General features: G+C 36.7%; 2 protein-coding genes across 2 annotated transcripts; both read right to left on the reverse strand.

Moving 5' to 3' along the window:
- Window positions 1-1,083: 1,083 nt before the first annotated feature.
- On the reverse strand, window positions 1,084-3,382 carry LOC101315248 (probable polyol transporter 4-like). The gene is made up of 2 exons (XM_004301536.1): window positions 3,175-3,382; window positions 1,084-2,892 (listed from the first exon to the last, which is right to left on the reverse strand). The coding sequence occupies exons 1-2, from the start codon at window positions 3,380-3,382 to the stop codon at window positions 1,526-1,528; spliced, it is 1,575 nt and encodes a 524-aa protein (XP_004301584.1). The 3' UTR covers window positions 1,084-1,525.
- Window positions 3,383-4,901: 1,519 nt separating this feature from the next.
- On the reverse strand, window positions 4,902-11,017 carry LOC101297544. The gene is made up of 10 exons (XM_004299999.1): window positions 10,923-11,017; window positions 10,765-10,845; window positions 10,575-10,699; window positions 10,299-10,459; window positions 9,771-9,840; window positions 8,825-8,879; window positions 7,474-7,557; window positions 7,088-7,126; window positions 6,321-6,367; window positions 4,902-5,007 (listed from the first exon to the last, which is right to left on the reverse strand). Exons 1-10 carry the CDS (start codon window positions 10,959-10,961, stop codon window positions 4,902-4,904), a joined length of 807 nt encoding a protein of 268 aa, XP_004300047.1. The 5' UTR covers window positions 10,962-11,017.
- Between the last annotated feature and the right edge of the window lie 559 nt (window positions 11,018-11,576).

Raw genomic sequence — 11,576 nt, forward strand, 5'->3', positions numbered from 1 at the left:
AAGCTAAACACTCTCTCTAAAATAACTAAAAGCTAAAATAGAGAGTCTGTTAAAGTTGTTCTTAGCTTGTGAATAAACATGTACTTCTAGAAATTCAGGGTTGAAACACCCTGTGATCATCATTGAGGTTGCTATATACACACTGAGTTTACATGCATGTCGGTCCTAATTTCCTAAAGTCCTGATGAGATCTAACAGAACTAGCAATTCATGTAGAATGTACCATAAAGTGAACTTCATGAAACAGTCATAGTTTACATCCCTCAAGTATACTGAAGATTATTTTCAGGAATACAAGACAAACAAGCAGCCTAACCCTTTCCCAGAAAAATAACATGAAAAACAATCTGAGATCCTGTATATGATGATTCTGTTGTTTATCATCTAGTACTGACTACTGAGAGCAGTCACTATATTTTCTCTCTCAAACTCCTGAATGCTAATCATGTGATGATTCCGTAAGTTGGCAGATTGAAATTACTATTTCTAGTTATCCTGAACCTGAAGTACATGCAAGACAATGCCATCAGTCAAAAAGGTACATAGTTAATTTTGAAGGTTTTATGCACGGCGACAAACAAATATTCATCTGAAGTAGAATATCTGTGTGTTCTTCAAGCATGCTCTCAACCTCATCTCTGATGCTATAAATCTATACTCAAATTGCATAAGGAATTAAAACACATACCAACAAAATTCCATGAACTGATACTATGAGCTCTCAGATTTTAAAGTTAACCCTTTGAACTGATACTATATTGTTAGTATATGATACGATCCAACTTAGATCACTGGATACTCCAAAAAAAAAAAAGGACCTTACTGTATTACTTTTTCTGTTTTTGGTAAACGAGCAACCTAATCGAAAACATAGCAGAACTAAGAGAACAAGGGCAAAAACCCAGAACAAACTCCCATTCTCAGTACATCAAGGGGGGATAGGATCTGCATCATACACAATGATATGAGTCCTATCACATAAGAGACTTTACTTGGGAATTCTCCTTTGAAGTTAGTAAGTCTTATATTGTAACTTTAATTGAAAAGCAAACTGAAAGTATGTCTATTATTATGTATTTATATAAGTTGCACTAGAACAATCTAACACAAAATGTTCATGTTGAGATGCATCAGTAATATGAACTTATATGCAAGGTACCAACATCCCGATTGCAAGATGGCCAATGCTGCTAGGTCTCATTTATAACAAGCGCTGCAATTGCCTGAACTTTTCACCGTATTCGAATTCTCAAACATATGACAAGTTTTATATCTACTAATACGAAGACACTACTGCACCATTATAAAAAATCAAATAAAAAAAGAAGCGAAAATGTAATAGATTATAATTCATGTGCTCCCTTCGGTAGCTGCTTTATTTGGTTGGAGAGAACTGTCTGTGAAAGCAAGGTGTCTGCGTTGCGCAATTCAGTCACGATAGAACAGTTGAATGAAGTTGTCAGTAATGAAGAGTATGTATCATCTATCAAACTGGTTCAAGACGTCAAAGAGTTGGTTAAATTGATCATTCTTTTTGCACAAGGTGCTCGACATCTCCTAGTGCAACTTGACCTCCTTTCCAGCCAAGATCATCAGTCTGAAAAAGAAGCTCAATCTGTTCCAATGACTTTCCTTTGGTTTCTGGGACAAGTTTGAAGACAAACAAAACAGAAAGAGCCGAAATTGCAGAAAAGGTGAAGAATGATCCGCCAAATGAGATTGCATCAGAAACTGACAGAAAAGACATGGCAATTAGGCCACTGCAGACCCTGTTACCCACAGCTCCAAGAGCTGATGCTTGAGCACGCAACCTTAAAGGAAAGATTTCAGATGTCACAACCCAGCAAACAGGGCCAATTCCAACAGAGAAGAAGGCTACATTCCCACAAACTGACAAAATGGCAAATAGAATCCCAATAGGTCCTTTCCCTAGTACTGAGAGAGTAACACCCAAACTGAATAAACAGATTGTCATTCCGATAGTGCTGATATAGAGTAAGGGCTTTCTTCCAAGCTTGTCAATAAGCAAAATAGCCACCATTATGAAAGCAGTCTTGGTGACACCCACAGCAATAGTTGCAGCAAGTAGATTCGATTTATCCACAATACCAGCTTGTCTGAAGATTTCTGGGCTGTAGTACACTGTTGCATCTATTCCTGTTATCTGCTGAAAACATTGAATTCCAAAACCAGTGATCAGCATCCGACGAAGGGCAGGAGAAGGACTCAACAGCTCACGTGCCACACTTTTCTCCTCATACTTGTCTGCATTGGAATTTCCAGCAGCCTCTTGTATTTCATTTAGTCTCTCCTCCACCTCACTTTCATTCTCATTTGTTTTCATCAGCACTGATCTTGCCTCATCAATGCGGTTTTGCATAACCAACCATCTGGGAGACTCTGGGATTATGAAAAGTGCAAAACCAATGAAAAGTGAAGGCAGAATTCCTACTGCAAGCATTATCCTCCAGTTTATATGTGCTGGAAGACCAGAAAATGCATAGTTTGAAACATAGCCAAGCAAAATTCCGAGATTTATAAAAATTTCAGGAAATGAAGTGAGGGAGCCTCTGGCAATGGTGGGTGATATCTCAGCAATATAAACCGGGGCAATCATGACACCAAACCCGATCCCAACGCCGGCCAAGAGTCTTCCAATCATGAGCACTTCAAATGAAGGAGCAAGTGTCATTACAGCTGCACCTGCTTGAAAGACAAGAGCAGCTAATGCCATTGTCCACTTTCTACCTATAATATCTGATGTTCTACCACCAGCCAAACTACCAAAAATCGAAACAACGCTCAAAATCCCAACAAGAACTTCTTCCTGTACCTCGGTTATCTTCAGATCTTCTTGAATGAATATGATTGCCCCACTCATCACACCTACATCTGTCGATCGAAAAAATCCAGATTTAGCTTGAGTTCTATAGATAAGCTAAATTTAGACAATGGGGGTAAGCTTTTTTTTCTTCTTCTTCTTCTCTTCTTTCAATACAAATGTTGACGCTAAGGTTTAGCAACACGAGAAACTACCAAATATTTGTTTACCGACAGTTATATACATACACAAAACACAGAGCCAAAGAACAGAAATGAAAACATATAGTAACCTACTTAGTTATAAACATGTATACAGAGTTGAAAATTGATAATGAAGTAACGCATATGTACCATAGCCAAGAAGAACAGAGTTGAGGGAGGCGAAGATGGCACAAGCAAGGACATACTTCCTGGTACTTGCACTCCTCTTTCGTTGATGATGATGGTGCGAAGCATCATCATCATCATCATCAAAATCTACTTTTGTGAGCTCAGAGTACTTGTTCTTGATTCCCAATGGAACCCCTGACAAACCCGTTTCATTCTCATCACTACCCATCATCATCAACTCCCACTTTTCTCTTTGAATCAAAGAGAACAGAGCAGAGAACAAAGCTCCCAAGATAGTTTGAGTTTGAGGTTTTGACTATTTGACCCAAAGAACTGGGCTTTAGATCTGAAACAGGGGAACGAAAAGTAAGACTCAACTCGGTGTACGTGGGACCTTTCTTATTAGTTTTCCTCGTCCTCCTCTCACAAAGCAAACTTATCAACTTGCCTACTTGCCTACCTGCTCTTGTTTTTTTCTTTGTTTTGTTTCCAAGGCTTCTGCCCCTCTTTGCAGTTTGCACCCAAAAAACCACAATAAAAGAGATCACAGTGAACCATGTCCAGAACCAAACTCTCTTTCATTAGATTAAATTATGTCACACGGATTTTCAGAACTAAATTCTCTCTAATTTGATGAAAATGAAATAATGTCACACAAATGTTATTGATGTCTAAATTTAGGCGGGTTCAAGTTTGTAAGAGTAACTATTTATAGAGTATCTAACCGTTTTTTTTTTTTTACAGGATGAAGGCTGAACGATATGAAATGAAAGATAAACTTATTTCAACAGATCTGTCAAATTCTACGTAAATTTAACACCCATTTAACATTCAATTTGCACCGTCAAATTTGAGAGTGCAATTGTTTAATATCACACGTCCTTACCCCTACCATAACCTCTCATGGCAGACCTTCTTACTCAAACTCGACATCTCCATTTGGAGATGCTTTTATGGTCTATTGTCACATTATGTTGTCAATGCTTGTAATGTTACTCGAACTTGGTTGCGTCTCCCAATTCTCTTAATTTAGAAAGATTGGAAAATAATAAAAATGATGCCACAAAGCAAATTTCTTGCCGTGAAAAGCTTCGAGTTTGTGGATTACAAAAACAAGCACATGAACCACGGACGTTCCTACAAGATTGAGTGGCGCCCGAAGCGGGAGGGGAAAATCCGAACGTTGAGTCTTCATAAATTCTGGCTTAAGCGTCCGGAAACCAAACCTACAACAGACCCCGCCGTAAAGCTAGTGATGAGAAGAACAAGCCAAGTTTTGGGGGCCTGTCACATGCAAACCAAGGTTGGAATGAAAAGAGATTCTGGGATTCTGGATTTGATTAGTTCATAGTAGAGTTAATAATGTTTCAAACAACATCCTCTTCATATCTTCAACCATTACTTTCCTCATCTGAAACTGAAAATAATTGCGGAGAGCATAGAAGGAAAAGCAAGAAATGAACAATGATTTCTCATTTTTATTTATCTCTACTATTAGTAAAACAAAAAAAAAAAAAAAAAAAAGGGAATGGATACAGGTGCACAATAACCTATCCTAAATGTCTTATATTACATTGCAGCAAGGGACAGATATACGGAACCCGTCCTTGGGCAGAACTCTAGAACACATTCACATTTGACATGGAAACTGTAACTTACAACTTGCTGCTGAAGGACACTGGTACATCAATATCCTATACGATATGTACAAAATAAGCAGATAAGTTTGCAGCCCGAAATTCAATCAACTACTTTTGTTCAGTTTCAGATAACTTTGTTCTAAGATCCTTGAGAGCGTCTACAACTTCTGAGTCAAGATTGTGCTTTAATAACCTCCCTTGAAAAGAAGTGGACCTGTAAAGATCAGCCAGAAACAGAAATCATTAGAAGTCTAGCCTTAATAGTAAAGGATTCTAATTATCTCTTGATACATGTTTCAGTACAATTTGTAGATGAAATCAATGTGTTTGCTTGAGCTTCGTCACCAAATAAAAATGCTATTCACTCGTAACCAACCAGCAATATCTAGCATAATAGCATGATGATGCTAAAACCAGAAATCTAGAGTGCTCTATTCATCTTATTGCCGACACTTGTTACATAAATAACTTTTGGTACTGCTGGAACTCGAGAACAAGGCACCATGTTCAATTCACCCGTCACCTGAGGATCCACCACTCATTTGGGAGGACGGTGAGATTATCAACCGATCACTTGTGTCAAGAAAAGTACACATGGTAATGATGATCGTTATTTTCATTAATGGAAGTTAATGGTTTATTCTGTTCCTCAAATATACACAATATAAATCAAATAAACATGTCTTGGCATGTCAACAGGTATGTGCATCTGGAAGTTTATGTGTCAAACACCATGTCACTATGCCAACCGACAAGACATGAACCGGTGTTCTCAAAACATAAACTAGATGACTAGGCTGGCAATAGCTCAGCATCCGACATGTCCGCAGGTCAGACCTTATATAGTTAACCCCTGTTTACAGGCATGGAACTCCTAATAAAATCTGACCCAAAAAAAATACATGTGGATTTTAGTGTTATGGAATGGATATATCCAAGTGAACTTCATGTATTAGTCAAAGTTTTCATCCTTCACATAGGCTGATGATTATCTCCAGAATACAACACAATCAAGCAATGGATATATCCAAGTGAACTTCATGTATCAGTCAAATCCTTCACATAGGTGGATGATTATTCCCAGAATACATAACAATCAAGCAGCACAGTCCTTTTCCAGAACAATAACATGAAAACAGTCTCAAATCTTATAAGTTCTGTTGTTTATAATCTAAGGCTGGGTATAGCTACTACATTTCCTCTGAATATCATAAATGCTACATCTTGTGAACCATAAATTGGTAATTTAAATAACTTATTCTAGTTAGGATAATGCTAGGTGAACCACCATTCAGTACACCTCATGTGGGCAGTGATGTGCCAATAGCGGTACATCAAAAGATGATAGCCTAGCATTACTCAGTTATGAAGCACATACAGCACAATTATGCAGTCAATAAAGTTCATAGTGTTGAAGGCTATATGCACATACAGCAGGAACATAGGACTATTTTTTCTCTTCTTTTATTTCTTTTTTCATTTTCAAGAGCGTAAACAATACACAAAAATTCATCTGAAGTAGAATACCTGTGTTCTTCAAGCATCCTCTCAACCTCCTTCTGTGATGCTTTAATCTATTCTCAAATCACAAGCAAAAAGAAATTTAAAGACACATAAAAACAGAATTACATGAAAGATAGTATGCACTCTCAGCGTGTCTAAATACAGTTCATTATAAGATAAAATTTTCAAATTTATCCTAATATAATCATGACCTTGTTATACAGAATGAAATGATCCCTACCGATTACCAAACATCTGTTGGGGCTCAGTTGTTAATCCCCAGCTATTTGATTATTATCAGGATCATTTTTATATTCATCAGAAGCATTTGTATTTGTATATTTATTTCATGGCAATTAGATGACTACATATTATTATAATTAGTCGTTTTATTCTAGTGATGGCCCTTGCAAGGAAGAGGTAGACAACTTAGATCATTGGACCACAGTGCAACGCCGGCCTACCAACTGAGTCTTTTACTTTTGTTAAAAGGAGGACTGTATTACTTGGAATTCTCCTTCAAAGTTGATTGTTGTTTCCTATTTTGTATTATCTTATTGTAACTTCAACTGACTAGCCAAAGCAAACTGAACATATGCCGTACATTACGTAATCATATAAATTGCATTAAAAAAATCAAAGTTAAAACGTTCAGAGGATAGATGCATAATAATTACTCAACTATAACTAGACCAATTGACAAAGAAATAATTATTCAACTATTGCATACTAGTGTTTAGAATACTCCAACATGCTGAATGAAGATACACCACAAATGTAGCATGCCTCACCTCAGAAATCAGTGCCTTGCTGCTCCAAATGAAGGCTCCCTGAAACATATAAATATAATTATCATTACCAGGTTTGAGGTGTTGAGAAAATAATTATTTCACTACAGGGGAAAAAAAAGAAAGGAGAGGGCTGAAGTTTTAGTCAACTGAATACAAATAGCAGAAAACATAACCCAGCCACCATCTCAATCCCAGCACCAAATAGTATGCTGCAGAAGCACTATACTAAAACTCATGGCAGCCAAAAACTCGCGTTGTAACAAGGAAATAGAAAAGTATATGATACACTCTTATTAATTTGGAACTTGTTTGATGAAGATAACAATTTGGATACTTAAGAGGAACATAAAAATATAATCTAGACAGGAAATGAGGAGAAAACATACTGCTCCATGTGCTGCATGCTGCTGAACATGATCAGAAGTCACAACCCAAACTTTAGGGCATCCATCCTCCCTTAAACCTGCAACCTGTTATATACATAAAAATGACAAGTCGAAGATCAACGTATGAAACAGTTTAAGGAAATAAACGACAAAGGCAACAAACCAATTTTCATTTAACAACCGCCTTTAAATACTATCTCAGTTAGACCTATGTACAACCTTCGGATTCATAACAAACAAGTGTAGCTGCTGCGCAAAACTATAAAGTAGATAAAAAGAATTACATCTGGTGACTCATGAAACTCTCATAGAGATTCAGCTTCATCTATGTTCTTTTATTATTTGCCTTTATGATACAAAACGCAACCTATATGAATACAGTGAATTGTACAGCATAGAGACCTACAACCTTCATTTGCCTTCAATGAGATCAACTACGTACAGCACAATTCTAAACCATCAACAGAAGTATGGAAAAATAGCAGCATTCGAATCTGAAGAGTTAGCACTTACCAGTACATAAATTCTCCCTAAACTCCGATTTTACCTGAAGTTCCTTTCTACCCAAACCCAAAGAAACAACCACCATCACACGAAGTCATAAAATACTTATATATGTTATGACAATGTTTATATATGTTATGACTTTGACATTTCTTCTCTCTAGGTACTTCTCCAGGGCCTACAGCTATTACTTTGGAATAATTAAATAATGTTTATATGGTATTTTCCTTTAAAAGAAGCGAATGGTTTTCAATGCAGGAAGACTATGATTCTGGAACTGAACTATATTTTCAACTTTATTTAGTCATATTGATGTGTTTCAAGTAGACCTCAAAATCAATGTGCTTATTATGCTCAAACCCCAACTACACCATCTTTTACAACAACAAAGTTAATGTTCTTTGGTACCGACAATACAACATGAAATAGCACACTGACCTGTAAAATTCCTCTCCCTTTCTTACTAACCTTTTCCTCCTTCTTTCACCATGAATCCTTGATTTCTTTAAATCTAAACAGTTCTGATCCTTAATTGTCAAGTAACTCTTGTTTACTACACTACTGACCTAAACAGCCAACATTAGATTTGGTATCAGAACCTAGGACATACATCCATCCCAAAATAACATTTTACTTCTCACTCAAGCAAATATGAGAGGCCTAACATACGATCACCAAAGCTTTTGTGCTACCAAAAAAGCAAGAACTGGACACTAAAATCAGTTCACATTTCATTTCGGAAAAAAAAAAAAATTCAGTAAACATTTAACAAACAGACATTTTTTCTTTCATTTTATAATTGACTACACAATTCTAAAGTCGGTTACAGCTCCAACTCATTCCTCACCTCTTTTTCAATCCATGCATCAGCACAAGTTTCACCTGAGAAAACGACATCAACGCTGCAACACTGAATTCTTAGCATTGTAATGCCTTAACTGAAGTTATTTACAATGAATGGGATTTAATCATGCATAATAACACCTGAATGAAACATTGCTGAACAAGTTAAAAGAAGATGGTTTCCCATTCAATATGACCTCTTCAACACTAATATATTCACTATATGTTGCTTCTGACCAAATAAATTTTATTTTACATATATATGCGATAACCAGCAGAAATCCATTTGCACAATCAACCAAAATTATTTTACCAACCTCGAGAGTTGAAAATTATTGGGCAAGGGCCAGAAAATGTAAATTATTATAGAAGCACAAGAGTTGATAACTAGATTTTTCTTTTCCTCATCTATATAATCCTATCGTGTTTATATAAGAAAAGAAAGTAAAACTGATCTTCTGGATTAAAAAAAATTAAAGAAAACCTTTAAATGAAAGAATTTCAATCAAAACAGTTTAAAATGGTGATTTCATTGAACTTGATTTGGAACTTATCTGCAAGCACATGTCAAAACTCAAATAAAAATTATTTAGTGAGTGCTGTAAATCATTTCAAGCAAAACTGAAATGTTTGTCAAGTTTTGACCAATATGCAACTAGAATTCTCTGTGTTGTTCTGGCATAACTATTCTCATTTGAAAATCCATCATCAAACATTAAATGCATTTGAAATTTACATGTGAAGGGTAAAGCCCTTTCATGGAACAATTAACAAGAACATCTGAAGTTATTACACAAGTACACTGAACTTGGAATAAATGAAGATGCTGGATGCACCAAGTGAAATACACTCACAAACATGTACATGCAAAAGCTGAGTAGGAGAAGTCAATATATTCATCAACGAGAACATCACATCACATAATTATAGTTTGAATTCAAAAATGGTACCCGGCAAAATCTTCCTTATGCGTGGGTAGTCCAGACATCATGGCATCAAATACAACTACCACCTTCACCTCTGTAGATGTTTCAAAAATGAATAAGGGACATGTGGATTCAATGTAGGCAAAAGAAAATCAAATATTACCACTACAATAAAAGTTACTCTAATGCAATTACCAAATACAAAATGTAGAAAATGTACAGGGAGCCTAAATGAGTTTAGAAGGCCAGTACAACTAAATGTTATAGAGCATAAGAACTCAGATATTCAGCTACATACAAATTCAAGATTCTGAAATTTTGTCCTCTATGTTATTTTCACTGCCACTTCAATCACGAGTAGTGGCAATTGCCAACTACAACTTCAAAGCAAAGTACCAAACCCCCATACATGTCTTGTTTCATTTCATTTCACCCTTTGTTTATTAAAACCATAACTTGACAGTACCAGGTAAAAATTGGCTCGAGATTCATATAATCAAGCTCGACCACAAACAGCTGTAATCATTCTCTAATTAAAAACACGCATTATACCTCTAAGCATGCTGAAAGTGACAAGCTCATCAATGAGCTTCTGGCGTGCGATATCAAGTCTCCCATTGACAAAATGTTTCTTGAGCTTGGCCCAATAGCCACACACATTGTACCCATCAACAAGCAAGACAGGCACTGCATTCTCAAAACCCTGGTTTGTACTGCAAAACACCAATACAATGCGTAATTAGAAACCCAAGTTACGATGAGAAGCTTTGGAACATACAGATGGGAATGATATAGAAGAAAGGAGGAACCTGGCAGAGAGAGCATTACTAGTAGAGAGTGGTGGTGGGATCACGATAGAGTTCCGGATCATCGGGAACGTCATCCTTGATCACCTTCTTTCTCCTGTACCTAGTAGAATGCTTGGGTGCGCTAGTCTTTCTCTTTTGAAACTCCTACAAAATGGGATCATGTTGATATAAAGAAAACAAGAGTGTAGTAAAGCAAAGGTTATGGTTACCTTCCATAACTTCAAAAGCTGCAGATTCTGGCGGACATTTGATGTAATCCTGGGAGGAGGAGGAGGAGTTGGGTCAGAGCCCTGCTGGTAGAAAAGGGTGTTAGTGCAAGATACCCAATAGACGACATAGCTGATGGCATTGAGGGTGCTGTACTAACCGAAGATGATTGAGGCTTGTTGTTCTTGCTCTTGGCCATTATAACAAACTTGTGACGACAAGAGCAACAAGGAGAAGAAGAGGCGGGTGGGAGGAGAAAGAGTAGGGACGACGAGGTCGCCGATTTCATGCTCGTTTCAGCTTCTCATAACAGAGGCCCCTCTCGATTCGCTCCTTTCTGCCACTGCTTTCTATCCAGACAAACTCTACTATCCACTATGTCGGCCACCTGGCACCATTTTTCTTCTTCTTTTTTAAAATAATAATTGTCAAATAACAAATTCGGTCGGCTATGAACTTCTATTTTAGTACACCAAGTTTCATTCCCAACTCATATGTACACTGACAGTAATAACGCCGTTAGTTTGTATATCAGGTGTCAAAATTTGAAGGGTAATTCATTCACTTCAAAGTTCTGATACATTTTATCTCTCTTTTAATATTAAACACCCATTTAAAGGCTCTTTCTCTACACAATTCCAGATATTCCCAAAAAAGAACAACACAAATCCAGAATTCTTGACAAATAAGAGTCAAAGAGTGAGAGATAGAGAAAACACTCCCCCGAATGCTTATGGTACACCAAAAATGAATCACTTTCTCTTAATGAGCTTATTAAAAAGATGGGATAGATAGATTCAAAGAAGGGAATTAT

This window comes from Fragaria vesca, linkage group LG5, assembly GCF_000184155.1.
Source record: "Fragaria vesca subsp. vesca linkage group LG5, FraVesHawaii_1.0, whole genome shotgun sequence".
NCBI classification, from domain to species: Eukaryota; Viridiplantae; Streptophyta; class Magnoliopsida; order Rosales; family Rosaceae; genus Fragaria; species Fragaria vesca.

Excerpts from the sequence above, each read along its gene's own strand:
- LOC101315248 (XM_004301536.1), bottom strand. The coding sequence starts at position 3,382 with ATGGGTAGTGATGAGAATGAAACGGGTTTGTCAGGGGTTCCATTGGGA. Across the intron at positions 2,893-3,174 it reads CTCTGTTCTTCTTGGCTATG|ATGTAGGTGTGATGAGTGGG; the intron begins GTACATATGCGT and ends TTCGATCGACAG.
- LOC101297544 (XM_004299999.1), bottom strand. The coding sequence starts at position 10,961 with ATGGCCAAGAGCAAGAACAACAAGCCTCAATCATCTTCG. Across the intron at positions 9,841-10,298 it reads CACTTTCAGCATGCTTAGAG|AGGTGAAGGTGGTAGTTGTA; the intron begins GTATAATGCGTG and ends AAACATCTACAG. Across the intron at positions 7,558-8,824 it reads ATGCATGGATTGAAAAAGAG|GTTGCAGGTTTAAGGGAGGA; the intron begins GTGAGGAATGAG and ends TGTATATAACAG.